The sequence below is a fragment of the Pituophis catenifer genome, unplaced genomic scaffold, assembly GCF_029215685.1.
Source record: "Pituophis catenifer annectens isolate HBS135680 unplaced genomic scaffold, rPitCat1.0.hap2 SCAF_2, whole genome shotgun sequence".
In the NCBI taxonomy this organism is placed as follows: domain Eukaryota; kingdom Metazoa; phylum Chordata; class Lepidosauria; order Squamata; family Colubridae; genus Pituophis; species Pituophis catenifer.
Window position 1 is genome coordinate 120,870,054 of NW_027256882.1, and position 26,033 is coordinate 120,896,086.

General features: G+C 36.0%; 1 protein-coding gene across 1 annotated transcript in view; it reads right to left on the reverse strand.

The window, feature by feature from the left end:
* The window catches only part of CACNA1A (calcium voltage-gated channel subunit alpha1 A), a 290,119-nt gene that overhangs the window by 100,535 nt on the left and 163,551 nt on the right, over positions 1-26,033 (reverse strand). Inside the window, exons 23-24 of the mRNA XM_070937402.1 lie at positions 23,698-23,757; positions 22,862-22,968 (exon numbers count right to left, since the gene is read on the reverse strand). Of these exons, the coding sequence (XP_070793503.1) occupies positions 22,862-22,968; positions 23,698-23,757 (167 nt within the window). The remainder of the gene's footprint in view (positions 1-22,861; positions 22,969-23,697; positions 23,758-26,033) is intronic.

Below are 26,033 nucleotides of genomic sequence, written 5' to 3' on the forward strand. Positions count from 1 at the left end.
GTTTTGCAGGTAACTTACACACTTACACATTACGATGAAAACTGCAGTATAAATCTTATTTTCAGATGTATTACACAGAGAGAAAAAGCAACTATATGCTTAAAGCTTGATTTTTTCCCCCTCTATATCATGTCAACATGCTCAAAGAGGGGAATGTGGCAGAAATTATTGTTTTCTTGGTCAAAATTTAGTTGCATGTGAAAATGAATATATACCTAACCTATTTTGCTGCATGACCAGAAAAGCCTTTGTACTGGAGAGAATTTAGAGCTCATTCTGCAGTGGTCTGGTTTTTAAATGGCTGCAGTATTTGCTTTTTTAAAATAAATGATTCTTTAAGGCCCATTTAGGAAAAGTATTTGGGTCAGTGGAGAGGGTGTGCTAGCAGTAAGCTATTGTGCAAACGTACCGAGTCTCCAATTATCTTTGTGGTGGCTAGTTTTAGTCTCAAACAAAACTAAGCAAATTTGCCAGTCAATAATACACTTATGATGTATAAAGTGCTTGCCTAGGGTTTAATTGTCCCTCCTGATGTCTGTGAGTGAATTACCAGAGGCTTATGAAAACAGGCCCACTTGGAGCATTGGTGCTCTGGACCTTCATTATGCATTTCCTCACAGCCACACAGGAAACTAAAGGCCAAAAAGGTGGACAGTGTGTACTGTCCCCCTTACCTTGCTCATGGAAGTGCCAACCTCAATCATGTCCCCATATATTTTGAATTTCCTCTCTCAAAGCTGGAGGAGACAAGATGTGCAGAGGAAAATGAAATTCTCCCAATTTCCTCAGCAACAGCAGCTGTGGGGATTGCAACCCTGGTCATTGGTGAACCAGGCCAGTCATACCAGGTGACATGCTATAGGCAGACAAATATGAGGAAACCTGACTGGGACTTGGTTGATTGTGTTGTGCAAATGGCCCTTGCAGAGCCTTCTCTCCCGGGCTGAGCTATGTGAGAAAATTCCAGCAAGCTCATCTGAGCACAGCTTGCATGCCAATAAGTTTCACACATAAAATACAAGGACCCAACTAATAAAAGACCAAAAGCACAACATATTTAGATTCAGTCAAATTGCCTTGATTCCATCCAGCGTCAATTTTACTCCAAGGTTAGAGAAACTAGTCTCCTTTTCTTTAATAGCCTATAAGCTCAGTAAATTAACTACATCTTCCAAAGAAAGCTTCTGAAAGGCTAGCAAAAATTGGCTGAAGAATGACAGAATAAATTTATCAATTACTCATTACTATCGAAAAACAGATAGAAAAGATATAAACCAACAATAGTTTTATAGAGATACTTGGCTCATTTTCATTCATTTTAAACATGAGCCCTGAGAAGCCTCGGGCTAATTAGTTGCTTCCTCTCTTAAATGCCACTTTAGACCCCAGCTTTCAACAAATTGTACTTGAATTGCTTTGGGTGGCCATGTTATTTTTTGTATTTTCCTATGAACAGGGCTGACACATAATGCCTTTATAGAACTTTTTCGAATGTTCCTAAAGTCCCTCAGTTCTGACTCCCTTGTAGGCATAATGGCTTTGGTAGGTATCACAATATTTCAAAGCCATCTCAACACTAATGCTTAAAGATGTAGGACATTTATTTAAAGGACACTGACAATTCTTCCAATATCCAATAGGTTGGCAAGTGTTCAAGAACCTAGTTTCTATATGTAATGGAGCAGCTTTTAAAACCTCAATAGAATAAAGATACATTTAAAGCCTGCAAGTCAGTTTTTCTAGTATTGGATTAACTTGAGAAATAAAAATAACTACATGATAAATATAAATTAAGAAAATCTATATGGCCATAAAGGTCTAGTTTTGTGCCTGGGTCTGCCAATAGTTTTATTTGGCAACTATATATATATGAGACACTGGTTGAGAGGGGTGGCTATAGAAATCAGATAAATAAATAAAATGTCCAAGCAACATAACCAGATAGGTAGCCATTACAACTGTAACAGTGGTGGGTTGCCCCCGGTTTGCACCAGTTCTATAGAGCCGGTAGTAAAACCGGCAGGAGGCCCTGCCCACCGACCCCGACGTCATCAAAACGCTTCTGCGCATGCGCAGAAGAGTGCACGTGCGCGCGCAAGCAAAGCAGCTCTGCTGCGAACCGGTGGTAAAGGTAAGTAGAACCCACCCCTGAACTGTAACTGTTTCTCTGACCCTTTATCTAACTTACGTTGTTGAATAGTGATGATGACGACAACGATGAAGATTTTACATTTATGTCAACCCCAAAAAGCAGTCTGATAATACAAAGTATCTGGTTCTCAAAAAAATATTTTTAAGATGGAAAGATGTTTTTGACATTTGATTAAACAAATATTTAACCATACTCTAAAAGTATTGTGATGCCTAGCAATAACATATTCCAGTCTGTTCCTTTTAGCAGCCTTGCAACATAATCTTCTTTTCAACATTGTTCTTCTCCAGCATAAATATTTAGTGGCTATTAAAAGTAAGTGTTCAGAACAGAGAATGAAATATTTGATCCCAGAACAAAGGCCACAATTCCTAGTAATCAGGACTTTTTGACCAGGCCCAACAACATTCCAGCCACAATTGCTTGTCCTCAGGTTAACTGGAATGTTGTTTTCAGTGGCCCAACAAGGCAAAAACCGACTACTGCACCTAGTTCAAGGTCACTTCAACAAAACTGATTCCTAGAAAGTGTAACCTGACAAGAAGGCACACAAATCCTAACTCATGTGAGATGGAACAGAATCAATGAAATGTCTGATGTTTGGAGAGAGATAAAAAGAGTTCCAATTTGTTTTGTTTTCCAATCGTATTAGTTAAATACAGTGATGCATAACCAGATTCACATAAATAAATAGCATGTATACCAGAGAGTGTTTGGGAGAGAAAGTGATAGAGGCAGACAGACAGAAAGACTTTACCGTGAGCTGCTCCTGTTGTGAAGTGGCAGTGAAAGGAAGAGACAAAGAAAGTGAGTAACAATCAGAAAGAGAACACAGAACATAAAATCTAATGATACCATACTAGGTAATGCCTTTTACAGACAGGACATTTATTTGCTTTTCAGCTACTGCCTTGAAGTAGATGGAAGGAATTTACTTCAGTAAATTATCTACGCATGTATAGGTTAGTAACATGAGTTTTCTACTATTGAGACAACCCTCCACTTGCATAGTGCCCAGCATCACTAATGTTTTGCACGTCCTACATCAAGAACAAACCTATTTATCTCTAATTTAAAAAAAAATAAAAAATAATAATATAGATAAAAAAGAGCAACATGTTCAAAATCTATATATACAGTGTGTTGCCTGGTTACAGTCCTTTGGAGTAATATTTGTCATAGTCATAATAATTGTATCCTCTAATGGTAGTTTCATAATAACAATGCTTTCCCCTCATAACATTAATATATATTAATTAGTAATACTAATCAAAATTAATTAAAATTAATTAAAATTAATTAAAATTAATAAGTTACAGTAAACAACTCTAGTAGTGAGATTAATCTTTCTCTTGTAATCTTCGAGATTCTAACTCCTGTTTCTCTTATTTAACCATCGATAGAACAGATCCCATACCTCAAAATATTCAGTGTCTTCCTTTTCTTTAATTTCAAATGTTAGTTTATTCATTTCTGCACATTCTAAAATTTTTGTTACTATCTTTTCTTCTGTGGGGATCTTCTCACCCTTCCAATGTTGTGCAAACACAATTCTGGCTGCTGTTAACGTATGTATTATTAAGTATGCATTTCTTTTACTGTATTTGTCTGGTATGATGCCCAACAGAAATATTTCCGGTTTTAAATCTATATGTTCCTTTATCATTTTTTCTAGCCAGGTGTGTACTTTAGTTCAGTATTTTTTTGCTTTTGAACATGTCCACCACACATGCCCGGGATTTGGTTGCACTTCCAGCACTTGGCAGACATAAATATTCTGGCTAAGCTGGTGGGAAGTGCCATTTATAAAACATTTTGTATACATTTTCTTTATATGCAGTGGACAATGTCAATTTATAGTTTCTGTCCCACAACTTTTGCATTTGTCCAATTCTATGGAATACCCAAAATTTTTAGCCCATGCTATCATAGTTTCTTTTACTTGCTCCTCTTCCATTCTAATAGTCAATAAATAATTATATAATTTTTTTAATCAGTTTGTCCTCTGGTCCTGTTAAAATTTGATCCAATTCTGTTGGTTCTTTATAAAAACTATATGTTTTGGCATTTTTATGGTATCTATATTGCATCTAAATTTATCCCTTGGTTATTCAATTCCTGTTTGTTTTTCAATTCCCCCTTCTCATTTAAAATATCTTTGTATCTTACCATTTTTCCCATGTCCATCACATTTGGGTATGTTAGTCCCTCCATCGTGGAGAGCCAGACTGGGATTTTCAAGTAGTGTTTTTCCTTGATTTTTGCCCTTACTCCAGAGTAGGGCATTTCTAATGTAGTATCCCAGAAAGTATTTATGTGCTTTATATTTCTCATACCATAGAAAGGCATGCCACCCCGGTTGTAAGTCTTGTCCCTCCAGTACAAGTATTCATCTATGTCTCAGAGTTATCCATTCTTTTAGCCAGATGAGGGCAGCTGCTTGATAGTATAGTTCCCAGTTTGGCAAGCCAAAACCTCTTCTATTGATAGAGTCTTGCATTAATTTCAACCTAATTCTTGCCTTTCTGCCTTGCCATATAAATTTGGTTACCGTTCCGTTTAATTCCTCAAAATATTTCCTTTCTAGCTTTATTGGAATTGTTTGGAACAAGTACAACAGTCTTGGTAAGATATTCATTTTGATGGTGGCTATTCTTCCTAACAGTGATAATTGCATGTTTTCCCACTTTTCCAGATCCAATTTAATTTGCTGTGTTAATTTTAAGTAATTGTCTTCTTTTATAGTTACACATCTCGCTGATAGATGTATTCCCAAATATTTTACTTTTTTAACTATTTGAATATCTATCTTTTCCATTAAATCTTTTTTCTGTTCCTTGTGTAAGATTTTTAACTTAAGATTTTAGTTTTCTCTTTGTTTATTTTCAATCCTGCAACATCACCATAGTCTTCTATTTTCTTTAATAGTTTGGGTCCCATTTCTTGTGGTTCTTCTCTAATAAACACCAAATCATCTGCAAAAGCTTGTAGTTTGTATTGGTCTTTTTTATCGCCATGCCTTTTATTTCTATATCTTGGCGGATGTTTCTATTTAACACTTCCAGAATAAATAATAAGGGGGAGAAAGGGCATCCTTGTCTTGTGACTCTTTTAATATTAATATTCTCTGTTATGTCCCCATTCACAAACACTTTTGCAGTCTGTTTTGTGTATATTGCCTTGATCATATTGGTGAATTTTCCCCCAAATTCCATATATTTTAGCTGCAGTATCATCAGTCGCCATTTTACATTGTCGAATGCTTTCTATGCGTCAAGAAGTATTAGTGCCATTTGTTTTTCTGGGTGTGCTTCATAATATTCCAATGTGTTCAGAATTATTATCATGTTATTTTTGATTTGTTTTTTGGCAGGAAACCATTCTGGGCCAAATGTATAAATTCATCCGGAAATCTCTTCAATCTTTCAGCTGTTATTGATGTATAAATTTTATAGTTCACATTAAAAGTGAGGTGGGTTTATAGTTTCTAATCTGTGATAAGTCTGTGTCTTCTTTTGGTATGATGATGATATTTGCTTCCATCCAGGATTTGGCATCTTAGCTTTTAGTAAGACTTCATTGTAAACTTCCAGTAGTCTCAGTCCCAGGGGGTCTTGTAATTGTTTATAGAATTCTGCCACTAAGCCATCTGGTCCTGGAGTTTTATTATTCTTCTGTCTCTTAATTGCCTCTGTTAATTCAAACATTGTTTTTTTTTTTATATATAAACTTTATTGAGGTTTTTTTACAAAACAAAACAAAAATAAAAAATAGAAAAAAGAAAAAAGGAAAAACAAACATTCAAACAGAAACATAAAACATAAAACACATAAGTATGATAACATTTTCAATTAGTATCGGATGTGCAGTGTTTTAACTATTTACATAAATAGTACTTGGTGACATTTCAACTCACTTTTAACCAATATTTAACACACCTTTAGATCTTTCTTTCATTTTGTCATGCAACCACTTGTACCACCTTTCCCATACCATATAGTAAACTGACTTCTCATCATTTAATTCATAAGTTAATTTAGTCATCTCTGCGCACTCGAGTATTTTCTTAATTGTAAGCTCTTCTGGTGGTTGAGTTTTCTCTTTCCAGTACTGTGCGTATGCCAATCTAGCGGCTGTAATTATGTGGATCATTAAATGTATCATTTCCTTTCTATATGGTTTCTTTATTATTCCCAGGAGGAAAATCTCTGGTGTTAGTTCAATATCTTCGTCAATTATTTCTTGTAACCACCTCCTAATTTTATTCCAGTATCCTTTCGCTTCCGGGCATGTCCACCACATGTGAAAGAAGGTGCCTTGACCGTGGCCACATTTCCAACTGTTGGGATGTATATTGGAATATATCTTTGCTAGTCTGGCCGGGGCTAGGTACCATCTATGCAACATTTTGTAATGGTTTTCCTTATATGCCACCGCTCTAGTAAGTTTAAGATTTCTGTTCCATGCCTTCTCCCATTCCCCAAAATTTATATCACGCCCTATATTTTTCTCCCATGCAATTATTTGGTTCTTTGTGACATCTTCGAACTTACCCTCGCCTAATAAATAATTGTATAGTTTTGCCAGAATCTTTTTATTTGTTCCCATCAGGACTTTATCCAATCCATTTGGTCCAAGTTCTAAACCGTATTGTTCTTTATCTCTCTGATATCTGGATTTTACTTGTGAGTAGGTCCACCAATCTAGGATTATTCCTTGCTCTCGTAAGGTGTCATTTGGTTTAAGCCTCCCTCCTTCGTCCAAAATATCTTTGTATCTGCCCATTTTCTCCCTCTCCCACCTATTTGGGTGGGTCAGGGCCTCCATCGTTGAGAGCCAATTTGGAATTTTTTTGTAATATTTCTGCCTAATCTGAGTCCATGTTTGTACCAAGGAGTCTCTAATTTTATGTCTGTGGAAATGTGTCTTCCTTTTCTTCTCCGTGTCCCAAATGTGGGCGTGCCAGCCTTTTTGCAAGTCATGGTCTTCTAAAGTGAGAATCCTCTCATTTTCCAGGGTGATCCAGTCTCTTAACCAAACTAGCTTAGCTGCCCTGTAGTATGTTTCCCAATCCGGGAGTCCAAATCCACCTATATCTCTTTTGCCCCTTAAAATTTTAATGGAAAATCTCGGTTTTTTTCCCTCCCATATAAATTTTCTAATGATTTGGTCTAATTCTAAAAAAAAATTTTTGTTTAGATTTATCGGTATATTTTGGAATAAGAATAATATTCTGGGGAGGATGTTCATCTTAATTGTGGCTATCTTGCCCAAAAGTGATAGTTTTATTTTTTTCCAGCTATCTAGGTCTTGTTTCATTTTTCTAATTAGGGGAATATAATTATCGTCTTTCAAGGTCGAACATCTAGATGTAATCCAAATTCCTAGGTATTTAATTTTTTTGGCAACCTGTAATCCTAATACTTCTTCTATCTCGTTCTTCTGGCTCTCAGTTGTGTTCTTGATCAATACTTTAGTTTTAGTTTTGTTCAGTATAAAGCCTGCCACCTCTCCATATTTACTTAATTCCTCTAATACTTTAGGTCCCGATTCTATGGGGTCTTCAAGGATTAAAGCTACGTCGTCCGCAAATGCTTGCGTCTTGTAGGTCTCCTTCCTGATCTTCAAACCTTTTATTTCCTCATTAGATCTAATTTTCCGGAGAACTTCTTCTAGGGCCAAAATAAACAATAAGGGGGATAGGGGACAACCTTGCCTTACTCCCTTACTAATTTGGAATGTTTTGGTCCTATCCCCATTCACCAGGATGCTCGCCTTTTGGTTATTATATATAGATTTAATCATCATTTCAAAATTTGTTCCGAATTTCATAATCTTAATTTGTTTAATCATAAATTTCCAATTTAGATTGTCGAATGCTTTTTGAGCATCAACAAAGATCAGAGCCATCTGTTTTCCGGGGTGTTCTTCATAATACTCTAGTGTGTCTAGCACGATTCTCAAATTATCCCTAATTTGTCTCCCCGGTAAAAATCCGTTCTGGTCTTTGTATATCCAATTATTTAAAATCTTTTTCATTCTTTCTGCCATTATACCCATGAATAATTTGTAGTCAGTATTTAGGAGCGAAATTGGTCTGTAATTTTGAATTTGTTTTAGGTCGGCACCTTCTTTCGGCACAAGTGTAACATGCGCCTCTTTCCATGACTCTGGAATTTTTTGGTCTAACAATACATCATTAAAAATTTCTACTAATTTCGGTTGGAGTATTTCTTCTAATTTTTTATATATTTCCCCTGGGAATCCGTCAGGTCCTGGAGCTTTATTATTTTTCAATTTGGAGAGGGCTGTTTTTAATTCTTCAATTGTAATCTTTCTGTTGAGCATTTCTTTCTCATCTTCAGTTATTTGTGGGAGCTCTGCTTTTATCAAATATTGTTCTATTTTGTCATCCGGTATCTCCTCTTCTTTGTATAGGGATTCGTAGTATTCTCTCACCCTATCCCGTTTTCCTTCCTCGTTAGTCAATAATTCGCCCTTAGAGTCTTCTAAGGTATGAATTATTCCCCTTTCATTTTCCTTTTTTAATTTATAAGCCAGCCACCTGCCCGATTTGTTAGTATTCTCAAAAAGATATTGTTTCGTTCTTTTCATTCTTTGTGCCAGCTCTTCTTGCTCCATGATATTTACTTTATGCTTCCACATCATCCAATTTTCTTTGGCAGCTTCATCTTCTGGGTTATCTTGGAGTTTTCTTTCTGATTCTCCTATGTGATTTAAATAGTCTTCCAGGATCTTCCTTTCTTCTTTATTTTTATGTGCAGTATATGAAATTGCGACTCCTCTCAGATAGGCCTTCATTGTATCCCATACTATTGCGCGAGATGTGCCTTTGTTTTCATTTTCCTTAAAAAAGAGGTTTATTTCTTCTTTGAATTTTTGTATCCAGTCTTTGTCGCCCAATAATTTAGCATTTAACCTCCACCTCCGTTGGTATTTCCTCTGAACAAGCTTCCATCTAATTTCTAGCGGATTATGATCTGCCCAATCATTTGGGTTAATTACTGCTGTTCCGATTTCTAACCCCAAATTCCTATTAACCCATGCCATGTCAATTCTGGACCACGACTTTTGTGCATTTGAAAAGAAGGTATATTGCCTATCGTTTGGATGCAAGGTACGCCAAATGTCAATTAAATCTAATTCATCGACTAACTCGAAAAAAGCTCTCGGTAAATTTGTCCTTTTATTTTTTTTTCTTTATTGCTCTTGTGGTCCTTCTCCGGGTCTACAATACCATTGAAATCCCCTATCATACAGATTTCGTTATATGCCATTTTCACTAATTGTTCATGGAGTTTCTTAAAAAATTCTCCCTGTTTTTTATTTGGGGCATAAATGCCCACTAATAATACCTTGGAATTCCCTCTCTTAATTTCAATCATGAGGATTCTACCTTTTGTATCTTTGAATTTCAATTCTGCTTCAATTCCTTTTTTTACGTAAATTACCACCCCCCTCTTCTTTTTCTCTGCCAGCGAATCGAATGTTTGACCGAATTTTTTATATTCTAAACATTTACTCTCTTCTTTTTTTATGTGTACCTCCTGTAAACACATTATATCAACATTTTGTTTACCTAGTTTTGTTAAAATTCTTTTCCTCTTTTTGTAATCATTTAGTCCATTGACATTTACAGATATTAGCTTCAAGTCATTCATCTCTATACCTCTATCTGATTATTGGTTCTTGTTTGTTTCTTACGGCCCTTACTGGTCTTGTTTTCTTCTCTTTGGCTTCTTCTTCTTCTTCTGTCTTCCCCTCTGCAGTTGCTTCGTTCGTATTCTGTTGGTGTAGGGCTTCCTCCTCCACTACTGCTGTTTCTAGTTCTTCCTTGCTACCCTGCTCTTCTTCCACACCTCTCAACTGGTCAAGGAAATCTTGTGCTGTACTCAGGCTTTCTATTTTGATTTTTCTTCCTTGCCAGGTTATTAGCATCCCTTCTGGGAGAAGCCACCTGAATAGTATCTTTCTTTTGTTCAACTGTATGGCCAAAAATCTGTATCCCTTCCTCATCTCCCGGACTCTTCTTGGTATCTGTTTTAGGATTATTATTTCTTTTCCTCGATATGTTATCTGTTCGTCTCTTGCCATGTTATATAGAATATCTTTAACTTTTTTCCGTGCGAAGCGGATATGTACTTCTCTAGGAAGCTTGTTCCTTCTTGCGTAGTTAGTTTGGACCCTGTATACGTCGTCCAGCTCCCTAATTATCGCCTGTTTGTCTTGATGAAGTGCATCAGCTATCAGCTCCGCCATCTTTTCACCTAGGTCTTCCTCTTTGTCCTCGACAACATTCTGAAATCGCAAGTAGAAGGACGCCTGGTCCATCTCCAATTGGATTATTGAGCCTTCTAACTCTTTATTTTGACTTGTTAATGTTTGATCCACAATATCCAATTTCTTTTCAGTTTGGTCAATTTTTGTTTCAGCTTTTTGAATTCGTTGTTCATTATTAACTATTGATGTTTGGATTTCATTCATTTTCTGGTCCAATGCATGTATGTCTGATTTTAATTCGACATGGTTATTTAACAGTTTTTCCTGCATTGCCATCATCGTTTCTTGGATCAGGGTTAATGATGCTTGCAGAGTTTGCATTGCCAGGCTTTCTGTTGATTTTTGTGTCGCCGGAGAGGTTGTCGTTATAGTGGGATTAGAGGGAGTCTTTTTTCCTGTTTTCCCCGCTGTGAATGACATGCTTGTCATTTCTTTCAAAATTTTCTTTTGCTCTCTAATTATCCTATCAATGTTACTCCAAATTCTCATTCGCCAGTTAGCGCCTCTATTATCTTTTTTTAAAAAAATATATATCTATATATAGATATATATTCCTGTACCTAATTTTTCCTTCTAAATTTATAAACAAATATAACTAGCTTAGTAGATATGGATTATACAATTCAATACTATACAATCAATATATCAATTAATCAACAAGTCACAATCAATATATCAATATAGCAATTAATTTGGCTAAATATTGTACTTTTAAATGCTTAAAGTACTATAAATGCTGTAAATGGAAATTTTGAATACTTGATTTTAAATACAATTACAGTTTTAAATACTATAAAAATACTAATAAATACTATAAATGCTAAGCAGCGGAATATATATAGAAGATTTAAAATATCATAGCTTGAGAGTATATTATGTATATCTAAACCAAGAAAATACTGTAATTCTTATATTACTAAATATTAACAAGTTGATATATAAAATATGCAGAATTACTATAGATAGAAGTGAGTATACTTAGATAATTAATTAAATGAGTGCAGATCAAATAACACTGTATAATAGTATATCTTGTAGGCAAGTAAAATCAAGACTTAAATAGCCTAAAAATTTACAGTTCTTATTAATAACACTATTACTATGTAGAGGGTCAGGGGGTTGAGGACAGCGTTATAAAGAGTAAAAAGAATAAAGAGGAAGGCTATCAAGATACAATAAGGGACAAATGGTATTTTCCACAAAGAGGAAGTTTTTTGATTTTTTTTTTTTCACTCAGTCAGCAATCTCCTCCAATCTCCTCCAATTCTTCCTTAGCCACAGCCGAAGCTCTATGGTAAATCTCGCAGCTAGATTGTCTCTATGCCTGTCCTTTTCAGCTTTTGCTCTGTCAGGCTTCTTTAATGGCTGCACTTCCTGTTCTCCGATACAGGCAAGTAAAATCCGATCTTCAGCTTAATTCACCTTCCCGCTATGGCCAGCAAATGAGGAACAAAATTTTTCTGAGTTCTTATGTGTTCCTTGCTCCACCAAACCTCTTTTAACGCAGACAGTTTCAGCGTCCTCAGACTTTCCTTTTCTGCACCGGCTAGACGAGCTCTGTGCCTTGGCAAACTGCTCTTTGATCTCCAGCGCCGCTCGGTTCCACTCTGAGCCCCTCGATCTCGTCTACGCCGACCCCTTTTTGATGTTTAAATCCACATAGGCAGGGAAAGTAGGTTTCGATCACGCCACTGCCATCTCCGATCTTCCTTGCTTCCTTCTAGTTGTCAGCTCCCCACAGCTTCAAGTCAGCCATTAAAAGGCTGACACACTCACGCTGGTTTGACAGAGCCGCCCGGATTTGCGAGAAGTGCTTGCGCTTCACTTTCTCGCTCGCCGGACTCCCTCTATTGTCCGCGGGGCTCTCCAGGTCCCGCGCCCCCGAAGGGATCCCCAAAACGTGGTGACAGGCGGTGTTGAGGAGTAGCGATCACTCACTCAGCACCATATCGCCGCAGCTCACCAACCGGAAGTCCAAATTCAAACATTGTTATCCTTTCATTTAGTGTAGATCTTATTTCTTCAGGGACTTTAGGTAACCCGGCCTCCTCTAGATATTGTTTTATCCTCTGATAGTTCCTCTTGATCATACAGATTTTCATATTAGTTCTGGATTATTATTATTATTTTGCTGTTATTTTGATGTTGTAATGTACCTTTCTCATCTATCAAGCTTTGTATCTATTTTTTTCTTTTTCTTTTTTTAATTTATATGGCAACCACCTGGTTTATTGGCATTTTTGAAAAAGTTTGTTTTATACTCTTAATTTTGCGTGCTAATTCTTTTTCAAGTAAGGTCAGTTTGTGTTTTATTTATTTCCATTTGGTATTTGAGCTTCTTTTGTTGTGGTTTTTTTCTGCAATTCCAGTTCCAATCTGTTGCATTTTCCCTCCAGTGTTTTTTTGATATTGTTTCTTTTCTTTATTTTTACCTCCTGTATAAGAAATAGCTAGCCGACAGAAGTATGCCTTCTCTGTGTCCCATACGTTTTGTAGTGAGGTTTCTTCCTTTCTATTTTATTTGAAGAAGAATGTCATTTCTTTTTCTATTGTTTGTATGAATTCCTTGTCTTTTAATATGAATTGATTCAACATCCATCTTTTTTCTTGTATCCTTTCCATTTATTCCTGACTGAATTGTGGTTTGCCCATATATAATATATTGGTTCTATTTCTATTTCCTGTATATTGGTACTTAGTTCTGGTGTCATCCATGCTATGTCTATCCTTGACCAGGATTGATGGCTATTTGAGTAGTATGTATATTGATTTTTCTCTGGGTTTCTTTCTCTCCATATATCTTGGATGTTCATTTCCTCCACCAGTTTAAAGAAAGATTTTGGTAAAATTCTGTAATCTAGCTTTACATCTGTGATTGCATTAAAATCTCCTATTAAGCAAATGTTTTCATAGTCCAATTCTGCAATTTTCTCCTGGAGTTTCCTTCTTGCTTGTTGTTTGGTGCATAAATTACTTTCAAAAGTACCTGTTTGTGGTTTATTGTTACTTCCACCATTAGTATTCTCACTTCTTTGTCTGTGTATATAGATTTGGCTTTTATTGTTTCTTTGATGTATAAGATCACCCCCCTTTTCTTTTATTGTGCCAGCGAGAAGTACAGTTTCCCAATTTTGGGGTACTCTTATTGTTTCTTTCATAAATCTTACATGTACCTCCCTTGGGAGTTTGTTCTTTTTAGCATAGCAAGCGTAGATTCTGAACACTTTGTCTATCTCTGCCCTCATCTCATGTATTGTTATTTGTAATGTTTGAGCCAAGAGGTCTACCATCAATTCAGCTATGTTTTCTTCTTTTCCTTCCTCAATATTCTGAAAGTCAAGAAGTGTTCAGCCTTTTCCATTTGCAACTGGATTACTGTTCCTTCAAGTTCTTTATTGGCCTGTGTTAATGTCTGATTCATTTCCTCTGTTTTTTTTTCCTGCTTGTTCTGATTTTTCTTCAATTATTTTAATCTTTTATTCTTTTTTGGTTAACATTTGTTGAAAAGTCCTCAGTTTTTCATCCATACTTTGAATTTTTCCCTTGATCTCTCCCATCTCAGTTCTCATCCCACCTATTTCAGTCCTTATTTCAGTATGGTTCTTAGTTATGACCTCTTGTAACAATTAGAACAATGTTTGCATATCTTTTTGAATCGTATTCATTTTTTCCTGTTGAATTAAGCTTTCTATTGACCTTTGACTTGAAGGGCTTGATGTTGCAGATGATGGGGCAGATGATGGGGCAGATGATGGTGCCGATCCATTCCCCCCCTAATTTAGATAGGTTTGAATTTGACATTTTGAACTTTATCAATATATCAGCAACTTTATATAAAGTGCCCCATGACCCTTCAAATTTCTCCCAGATTCTTCACTCCCTCTTCATTCCCTTTTTGATATTAACCAGTAATGCTCTTTCACCCACAATTTTTCCCTTTCAATCCTCAACTAATTTCACTATCTTTTAACTTTAGTCTTAACTCTAAATTCCACACAGATTATGTCTAAAATGTCCAAATAGTCCGTTGAAGCTCCTTCTTGAATCACTTATTCTTTTTATTGGAAATGATATTTGTAATCCACAAGGCCCACAAAAAAAGAAAAGAAAAAGACCCCCAGTAGTTGCACATCTCCTCTGTTCAGCAGTTCAAAAAGTCTCCAATTAGCTTCAAGTTAAATCCACATTTCACTCTGTCCAACATATTTATAATCCACAAAGAGTCAGATGATCTCAAGGACAAATTTCTATGTCTTCCCCATCTGTTTTTAAGTATCCAGTGAAAGCAGTTTGCAGATGTTAATTCCACAAGGCAACACCCTATTAGTCTTTTCAGCTCAGTTCAGTTCCAAGGAACCCAAGCCTTTTGTATTGCATCAGACTGTTCAAAATCTTCTCCCTGTGCTTGACCGGTTCTACCAGCAGTTGGCGTCCTTACTCTCTTTCTCCACTTTCACCCGAATCCACTTCAAACATTCACTTCTGCAAAGTTCTTTTGGATTAAAATATATACTAAGTATCAAAAAGTATCTTAAATATCCAAAAAATTATCAAGATGTCCACAAGAAAGCCACCTGGAACTCCAACCCGTTAAGTATCTATTTTTACCAAATGCTTTCTTCTCCTTCACTCAGGTCTATCAGCAGCTCATGTATTTAGTCGCTGCCATTCCAGAGTGGTGAATAAAGACCACCTCCTCTCTTTTAGAGTCTTGTTCTCAGAAAGATGTTAATTTCTGGGATAAACTCCTCAACAGGAGTTGGAAATTAAGAGTAGCTTACCCAGATCACACACGCTGTTTTCCGCTCGTCTCCTTTATTGCTCTTTCATCGGAGCTGTCAAAGCCTTGGTCTGGCTAGCTTAATGGCCATCTTTTTCCCCCGTCAGGATGAGAGGTTTTCCGGGATCAAACAGTGAGTTTGCAGACTCCCTGTGATCGGCAAAACTTCCCCCTCTGCCTCCGCCACCTCTCCAAGGTGGCTTGGGTCCAATTGGACCACCTGTTAGGTAGAATACGGCAGCTTAACACAGAGCTCTGTGAAAGCTCGCCATTCTTGCTGTGACATCAGCTCCACCCCCCCTTTATTTCTAACATTTCTGATTAAAAATAAAATGGTGGCAAAGGGCAGCAACCAGATATATTTACTGTTTATCCCTTAGCTAATACTTACATTAATTTTTATTTGAAATATTATCTTAAATCCTTTTCTTGGAAAATTTTCACTAAATGGAGGGCAATTTCATAATTCCTTCACCACTAACCAGAAAATAAATCTTGATTGAGGAATGGTGTTCAATGGAAAAACTCTAAACTTCTAAGCATAATTAATAGAATAACTTTTACCAACTTGGTATATTCCAAATGTCTTGGATTACTATACAAGTCCCATAAGGACTTTCCCATTTGCATTTAATTGTGTTACAAATATGTCGTGCCAACATTGTTCTCTGCCATGTTCCCATGCATGGGAATTTCAGGTATGGAATTCTTAGTGGCACCAGTGTTAAAGTAGTGTCCCCCCTCCCTCAATTCCAATACTGTTTAAAGGGAGAATCAAGGTATATAAAATTTGTAAAGCTTTCTTACTCATTACCTTGTAGGGAATTGAGATGACATGAAATGGGTCACCAAGCAATAGAAGCTAAGTTGGATTTAATGATGAAAACATTAAGTTTCATACTGGCATAGCTTTTGGCTGATTCAATGATAGGCAGAAAACACATAAATTAGCAAACGAGCCCTACATTCTAGAGGCAGCATGGGTGATTCGAGATTGTGAGAATTATACATGCACTGGGAAGGAAATAGGCTGGGGAAAGGTATACTTGAGATTGTCAAAACATAGTGAGTCTTATTTCCAAAAGAAATGTTAGAATCTTAGGGCTGAAAGGGACTTTGGAGGTCTTCAAGTCTAACCCCTTGCTCAGGGCAGGAGTCTTATACTATCCCAGTCAAATAATTGTCCAGTCTGTTTTTGAAAACCTCCAGTGATGGAGCATCCACAATCCCAGGAGGCAAATGATTTCATTCTCACTGTTAGAAAATGTTCCCTTGCTTTTGAGCTCTCTTTACCAAGCTTCTACCCATTATTTTTTCTCCTGTTACCTGATGCTTTTTTGTAACAGCCCTTCAAATACTAGTACATAGTTATCGTGTCCCTCCTAATTCTTTTCTTTGATAGATTAGATATACCTAGCTCCCTCAAGCATTTGTCGTACAATTTAGCTTCCAGGCCCTTTATTATCTTTGGTGTTCTTCTCTTCACATTTTCCAGAATTTCAACTTGTTTTTTATATTTTGGTGATCAGAACTGAATGCAGTATTTTAAGTGTGATCTCACCAGCACAGGGTAGTCAACAGAGGGATAGCATCAAGACAACAAAAAGTAATAGTACTTCTTGTTGTCTTGATGCTATTCCTCTGTTGATACAGTCTAGGACTGCATTGGCTTATTTGGCAGCTGCAGCATGCTGATGCACACTTAAGTGGGGTCCACTAGGGCATCTTGATCCCTCTGACAATTACTACTGTGAGATAAATATGAAAATATGGAATTATAATAAATATAAACAATAAATATGGAGAGATAGACTTCATGTTTTATGTAGAACTATGGATAGAGTACTTTTGTACGTTCACCAATAATGATAGAAATACAACTTTTTCATGCAGCTCTGCTAACTTTCTCTATCAAAATAATGTTTTTTCCCAAAACAGATTGTGATAGCATCATAGTTACAGGATGAAGTTTTAAGCTTTTAGTAGCACAACTGAGGTTTACTGAGATTCTCAGCTCAAACCTGGAAAATAGCCATGAAAAGTGCTTTATATTCCAGAATAAAACCATTGAGGGATGGACAATAATATGAAGTATGATACAATACAATACACATTAGCATACAGAGTTAGGTGATAGCAACACAGCAGAAAATAATATAGATGCTCTTTCAGTTAACTGAAATGGACTGACTGACTAAAAAAAAGCAATTTCTCACAGTTGATAAATTCTGATGAAGTTGGTGAGAGTTAAGACAGAAAAATAACCATATCCACAGTGATCAAGGGAGCATGAAGGAAAAGATGTTTAAAAAAGGTAAGATAAGGAAAGGTAATTTATTCTTTCACATTTAAACATATTTGACCACTCTTCCAAGTTTGCAGATCTCAGAAGATAACATGAAAATAAGATCTATTTCCATTTACATGTTGTTGAGCCTCACATTACTGATCAACCAATTCCATTTCTGTAATCTCCAACTCTACACACTGGGTAGCTGATTCACTTCTGCTGCTTTTGAAATAGAAACATTACAGATTACCAAAAGAAATGTAAATTTCTTGCAGACTGGATTCATAGCTCACCTTCTTTTATCCAGGAAATATTAGGAGTCAAGTTTTACTATGCTATGAGCAAAATAAGCTACTGCTTATGATTCAAAACAAATCATGAAGCTATTCCATCCTATTAATTTCATAATAAGAAAAAATAGAAGAAGCAGTGGGAAAACAAGGAGGAATAAAAATATCAGTTGCCAGTTTTACCCACTCCATGAATGACAAACTGATTATAGAATAACAACTTACTTGGAAGTACCTTAAATTAAAAAGAAGGAATATTTATGGGAGTTTGTTAGAACCAACTGAATTCTCACCACACATAACATTAAATAGGTAATAACTGCAAGAGCATCCATTCCCTTACAAACTTACTGGAGCTTACTCATTACACAAACTTTGGACAGCATCTGACTCACAATTCTTCCGCTTAGGGCTGTTCTACAGCTGAGCCAACAAATATGCTAATTGTAGAATGTTCTGTTCCAAGTGCCTTCTGCTGCATCTCTGTTAATCCATCATGAAGCAAATAGAACCTAAAATTTGTCATAGGGACTACACAACTAGGGAAGCCTTGCTTAGAAGATGTGATCAACATCAGCATTTCAGAGTAACAGAAAATCACAACTTTTTTCATCTTAACCATTTCTTGCCATTCCATTTTTAGACCATTCTCTGCACCTAGCATCTTTTTGAATTGAAATTCCATTTCTAATGTATTGTAAATTAACCACCACTTCAATTTATTCTTGCTTAAAAGCAATAGGGTTATTTTGGATTAATCTATAGAAACTCTGAAATAGTATAAATCAAGCTGTCTGTTAAATGGGTTTCAATTGTATTGTTTCTTATGAAAATAGAACGGTAAAAGGAGTTCCATCCAAAAGCCTTAGCTCATTTCTCCTAGGTGACTTTGGTGCTTCTATTTATATGCTGACCATGTTTACAAGTAGCACAGCTAGCTTTCTTGTCTAGCTAGCTACCTTTTAAATACCTTTGGCAAGTGTGGGTAAAACAGTTGTCTTCCTTGCCCTGGCAATCCCATTGGCTTACTAGGATAAAATTTTTAAGAATGTTAGCTATATTTTACCAGATTTCAGCTTGGTGTAAAATTTTAACCCATCTACTATGATTTAGCAATAATGTTAGGTTGAATCATATTAAAATAATGTACCCAAAGTATGACTGGTTTTCCAAAGTTAGTGCTACTGTGAGGTAAATGGAATGCCCTCTAGTGCCCATATTGAATAGCCCTAGATATCTTCTAGTGCAGGGTATTATAAAAACTTCATGGAGGAAAAGCAAGTATCTTCTGATTAAATCCATCAAGATAGCATCAGCTTTCTTCTACCAGCTCTGATAGATTGAGATAGCACATTGGGCAAAAGTGAAGAGATCCCCACACTAAAAGCTGCATTACACTAGCTTCAATTGCAGTCAATAGTGAGACATATTTTATCATTTATCCAAAGGCTCAGATTTTGCTCCTACTAGGGGGAGATGTCATGTTGAGTGTATAAAAGTACAAGACTGGCTGCTTCATTGCAGGAAAAGTCTATGTGGGCAGAATCTACAGGACTGACAACATACATGTACACAAAACAAGGATGCTAGAGAATGACTGGATTGCCTACTTCAGTGCCACAACTACATGCTATGAAAGAAGATATTTCTCTGTCATCAGATCTGTCATAATATCAGACCATAGATCATTCCTTAAGTTCCGCAGAGCCCATCAAGAAGAATTCAGAATTCAGACTCTTGTAAGAAGTAGCCAAACGTATCTACTGAGCAAAATCTTTTCACCATCTACTGGACAATACTAGAGAATGTCTCTTGTAGCACAAATGCAGCAAACTACTCTGCCAAAGGAAACAGTCTAGGCAAGGTAGGTGATCTTGCAAATATGCTGTTTGATCTCTCTCTCTCTCTCTCTCTCTCTCTCTCTCTCTCTCTCTCTCTCTCTCTCTCTCTCTCTCTCTCTCTCTCTCACACACACACACACACACACACACACACACACATGACATTTACTATAATATGAAAGCACTTGCAAATGAAATAGAACAATCAGGTAGGGTAAAAAGTAAGACAAATATTTCAGCCAAAATGCTGACTACATCAATCCAGTCAATTTCTGGACTTCTGGATCATCTTTTACTCTTATGCTATGCTGTTAAAAAGGAAAATAAATAGGAATAAACAGATATGTACGTATTTTATCTTCTAAGGTAATGTAAAAACTTGGAGAACAATTAAATAATCAATATTAAAAAAAGGAAAAGCAAACTCTGGGCAAAATCTCTTTTTTTCTAAATATTGCAATGAAGAAACTAATACATATAGACCTTGACCTGATGAGATAATCTTATTCAAACCTTATTGCATTTCCCTTCTCTTTGCTTGCCTTTTCTATCTTTCGTGGTCATTAAAGTGCAAACTGTAAACTACTCAATAGTTGTATGTTTAAAATGACATTTATCTCTAAAGATCTACCTTCTGATTTTACAATTTGGTTCAGATGCATTAACACCTAAAATTCCTGAATTACTATCAACAGTGAAATGTTTTCATTATTATAGATCTATAGTATTTCATTGAATAATATTAAGATTCATGATAGTTCCTTCAAATAATTTTATATTCTCTGTTGGAAGGATAACATGTTAGATGAGACAGTAAATCATATGGTGTATGTTTTCCACCATTGTTCTGTTTTAGTTTACCACCTAGTATGATGTTGTTTTATAATGCTGGTTAAAGTATTATGATGTAAATATAGCTTATTCTAAATCATACACCAACATTTTGGAATTGATCAACACTGTATGTATAAAGCAATGAATTCATTGGACATGGAGCATAGCAAATCCATTATGGATTTACAGTTTTAGACTGATGTCATGTATTCTCGGTCTGCTTATGAATTGTTTTTTTAATGATACAATAGAAAGACCGATCTGTAAATTTCACATGATCATGTAATATTTTATTTAAAAATTGGAATAGAATATGTGTAATTTTTTTAGTATCTTTAAAAAATTCAGTCGGTCTTTTTCTTTTAAATACTAAAACAATATTCTTTTTTTAAAAAATATCATATACTTTGAGAATTATGAATAAAAAGCTGTTAGACAAGCCTTCCCAACTTGGTATTTTTAGTTAGTACAGTTTGTAGGCCTTCCTGGGCAACACATGTTCAGGGCATGAGACTGGGGACAATTGTGTGAGATAATGCTTTCAGTTTCTATTCTAAATTGGTCCAAGCTTCTCAAAATTGTTTCTATAGAGGAAAGAAAATGATGCTAATTTGTCCTCTAGAATTAGTCACTAAGGGAGCAATTACAGATTCAGTTAATGTCAAAGATATACCTTCAGAACCAGCAGTATAATTTACACACAGCATTTTCCATCTCTAGTGTTCATATTCGCCATAGTGCCCTTGCATATTTTTCTTTTTGGCTTCCATTGTTTGGCAAAATAAATAAGGAACTAGGGCCAGGTTATAAGGCTTCTAATGAACTTGTGGTAATGCAGAGAAAATAATAGGCTTGCTGAAACTGTTACTTATTTAATTTTTTAATTTCTGTCATGGTATTCTGTATACAATATTTTCTTATTACCAGAAGATTCTTGGTTATAATCCATGATATCTCTATTTATTGGAAAACTTTAGACTAAATCTTCTATACCTAAAGTATAATGCCAGTTTTAAGACACACCCTGTAATCTGATGAGAGAAGTTAAATATCAAATGAAAACTTCCTAGCTGCTTTAGTGGGACCTAGAATAACCTAAATTTTGTAATAAATATTAACTATTGTATTTACTGAAAGGGTGCAGTGGCTCAGGGCGATGGCTCAGTTGGCAGCCTGTGTTCAAGACCAGAGTACTGCACAACAGGGTGAGTTCCGGTTCCTGCCCCAGCTCCTGCCCACCTAGCACTTCGAAAGCACGCAAATGTGAGTAGAAAAATAGGTACTGCTTCAGTGGGAAGTTAACAGCATTTTGTGCGCCTTTGGCATATAGTCATGCTGGCCAGTGGTGGGTTTCAAATTTTTTTACTACCAGTTCTGTGGGTGTGGCTTGGTGGGTGTGGCAGGGGAAGGATACTGTAAAATCTCCATTCCCAATCCAGGGGAAGGTTACTGCAAAATCCCCATTTCCTCCTGATCAACTGGGGCTCAGGAGGCAGAGAATAGATGGGGGCAGGGCCAGTCAGAGGTGGTATTTACTGGTTCTCCGAACTACTCAAAATTTCTGCTACCGGTTTTCCAGAACTGGTCAGAACCTGATGAAACCCATCACAAAAAACCTTTACCTTTATTGTATTTACTAGCTAGTAGTTAAGGTCAATGAGCTTGATGGTGCTGACTGGAATTTTTTAAAAAAAATTCGTTGATATACCAAGAGCAGACTACATTGATTTCTCACATTATTTTCTTGATGATTATCACAATGAAGACAATTACAACCGTTGTTATTAGTTTGATGATGGATTGTGAGAAATTGTGAGAAAACAAACATACTCTAAATGTAACATTCATAAATTACAAGTTGGTTCTATATTTGACAAACTATTTCCACCGATCTGAAAAGAAAGTAGCAGAACTCTCTCTATAAATAGATCGACTCTTAGTTTTCACTCTGGATATCTATCTCGTGAATTTTTGGCACTGTAATCACAGAAAGCAGTATCACAACATATTTACTGAACAGAATATAGGAACTTATTGTGACAGCTAGGGTGCCTCAAACATTTGCAGAGTCGACTGTTTTGCTAACAGTCTGCCAGGAAAAAGTTCCACATGCAAGGACTGTCCCAAGCCAAATGGGAGGGGAATACAAAGCTGAGTATTCATGCTCTATATGACTTAAGCTGGCATTGGAAGAGGGAACGTGATGAGGAAAAACAAGTCATATAAATGTTGAAAATTATAAACAATCCATCATGCATCAAACTTCAACAAGAAAATCTTCCAGTTGAAGGAGAAGCAGCTATGCTTGTTAAAAAAATATCAGAAAAAGAAAGCAAGCACTATAACCCTAGAGAGCTAGCCTAAGAAACTTACGTGAAGGCAAATGCCACCAATGCTCCACTGACCACAATAAAATCCAAGATGTTCCACAGATCCCGAAAATAAGAGCCCCGATGAAGGATCAGTCCTAAGTCAATCATCTGCAAAAACCAGACAAAGTAAAGAAATGCAGGTTTCCAAATCAGTACATATGAGTTTGATTAACTGCAGCCCTGAAATGTTCATTCTGAACATTAATCTAATAGGACCCACTTTGCAAAAGAGGAGAAGAGCCTAAAAATGAACTTTCTCGCAAGAAAATAAAAATACTAAGGATAAATTACAATACGTATGCACAGGGCAAATAATAATAACATCTAGTTCAGAGATCGAAGTTTGACTTAAAGGATTTTTGAATACATGAATTGGTATACTTGAGAATTGGTATGCTAGAATATAAGAATTTAATTACTATTGTTGGTTTCCTGGATACTTAATGTTCACAGTCATCATATTCTCTCCCATGTATTTTATGATGTTGGTGCTTCAAAATGGCATTTGAAGAGAAATGAATCTGTCTAGGATTTATGATTACTTCTCTTAAACTCTGTCACATAGGAGCTATTATCCCACATTACAATCAGAATCAATATCATGCTATGAAAATATTCTTGAAAACCTGTGCTCATTTTTGTGCTGCTACATGTATTACTATAATAATCTGGAAAATAGCCTTTAAATTCAGAGTTATTTCAAAGACTATTGTAAAAAATACATACTGGTACAGTATTTCATGATATATTGACTCTCCCCTTATTATGTTGGAAATGTTCTGTCATATGATAATAATTTAGCATGCACTGGGAAAAAAATCAAGAAAGTTTACTAACCTTAACAACCATTTCAAAGGTGAAGACACCTGTGAAGACATAATCAAAGTAACGAAGAACCTATAGGAAGGAGAGAAAATAATAAAAATATACAGTTCAAGACTTGCTAACTCCTTTGAAATAAATGAGCCTAACTGATCTTGCAATTAAATCAGTGTGAAGTAAGCAAGTCTTGAGGAGGCATTCAAAAGTTTCAGGCAGCAAAGACCCCCACACATAATCAGAATCTCTGAAACAACAAATCAGTTTAGCTGTACTTTGGTCAGGAAGGATTTGTTTCCTTGTACAATATGAACTAAACTCTGCAATCATGATGGAAAATATGAAGATGGTGAGTGGGGAAAAAAGTTTTAAAATAAGAACTTTCCCACATGGCGTCTAGCTCCAAATACATGTAAACAGCACATTTACAGCATTGAGGGGCACTTAGTCGCTATCCTCAGCTTTCCCTTCTTGAGTTGACTAGCATATCCTTCAGCTGGAGGGAATACTAAAAATAATTTTTTGTAAAGATGATTGTATTTGGGGAGCAGCAAAGCCCGTCCTCAGTATCAGTGCAGAGGAATTAGGTGTGAGTGTGGCAAAGGGTAACAGTGCCAGGCTATCTGGCAGAAGGGGAGAAACTGCATAAGGTGAGAACTAGTCTTCTCTCGCAGCTCCAGAGGAAATACTGCAAATTGTTTTCATGACATTCTCCTAGGAGTAGGAGTCAAGCTGATAGCTGTTAGTCTCATGTGAGCTCACAATATTATGGAGACATAGGGAGGAGGAGTGACCTGAGATAACTGCCATTTCCACATGTGGAAAAGTTCTTAGGTTTAATCAGAATCAGGATTGAAAATGTTAAGAGGGACCATCTTTAAAGGAAAAAAGAATAATTCTCTATTGATAAAAATAAACAAAGTAGTAAATAATAATAAAAACTAAGAAAAGAATCTCTCCTTATAAATTTGTGATACCCACATTGTAAGAAACAACATCGTTTTTCCTGTAAGAAATCAGACAAATGAACTGAATTTTTATTAGTCACATGGGGCAACATATTACATTGAAAATAAATGTTCCTTGCTTTATTGAAGAGCAGCATGTGTGTGTGTGTGTGTGTGCACATATGCGTATACACACACACCTCTTTCTAAAAGACAACAGTTGTCCTACATTAATATAGTGATTTGAATTAAATGTTCAATTTAATCCAGTGAATTAAAGTTATGTTGTAAGGAAAAGTGTGAATCCTATCATACATACTAAAAAAAGGATAAGCAGCACATTATTGATGTACGCCTTTAAAGCCTTACGAAAGTATTAAATTTTATACTATACTTTGATTCAACAGCTGTTTTTCCTTACATTAGTGCTGAATTTTACACTGTATGTTGATTTAATATTTCAGGAGCCATGGTGGTATTGTAGTTACAATGCAGTATTGCAAGCTAACTCTTTCCACAACCAGGACATCGATACTGACTGGTTCAAAGCTGACTCAGCCTTCCATCCTTCCGAGGTCGATAAAATGAGGACCCAGAGTGTTACAATATGTTGACATTGTAAACTGCTCAGAGAGCTCTATAAAGCACTATGGAGTGCTATATAAATCTAAGTGTTGTTGCTGTTGCTATCTCTTCAATTATAGCAGAGAATTATTATTTCTAAGTAGGACACTACATCTATTACTATCCCTTGATTTTTGAAGTTTCTAGGAAAAAGATGAATCTGAGGGGGGAAAGCAAGGTGATCTGTACATATGAAACTGATTTTAAATAAATCAACATTTATTGAGAAGGTCTGCGAAACAACAGCATAAAGTATATCAAATAAAGCATATAAAAACATTTCAATAGCAAATAAAATAAGGGCATGATAATCTTTAGGATGAAGTTAAAACTAACGTGAACAGGTTGCTCCCACAACAAACAGCATCTATCTTTTTGCAAAACTGAAAGTTAATTTGCTGTTTAGTATAACTAAAATCTCTTGCAGTCATTTTTAAGTTCACTCTGAATCTTGAACTGAGGCCTGATACTATTTCTTAAGGTTACAAGAATGTTTATGCAACACTGATCATTTATTACATACACATCTGCAAAGAGTGAAAGGAGAGACTTGAAAAAGAGAGACAACTAGAGGAAGGAATATTTCTTTTCCCCTATGGAAGGGAGCAGCAATTATCAAAAGCAATTGGGACATTTTAAAGATGAGAAGGAAACAGGAATTGTATGACATTGGCAGGAAAAGGTCTGCAAGAGTTTAAAAATCTCACTGGAACCAGTTTCAAAGGAGACGCATCAGGCTGAGCTACAGATAAGCAAACAGCTCAGCCAATCAAAATCCGAACA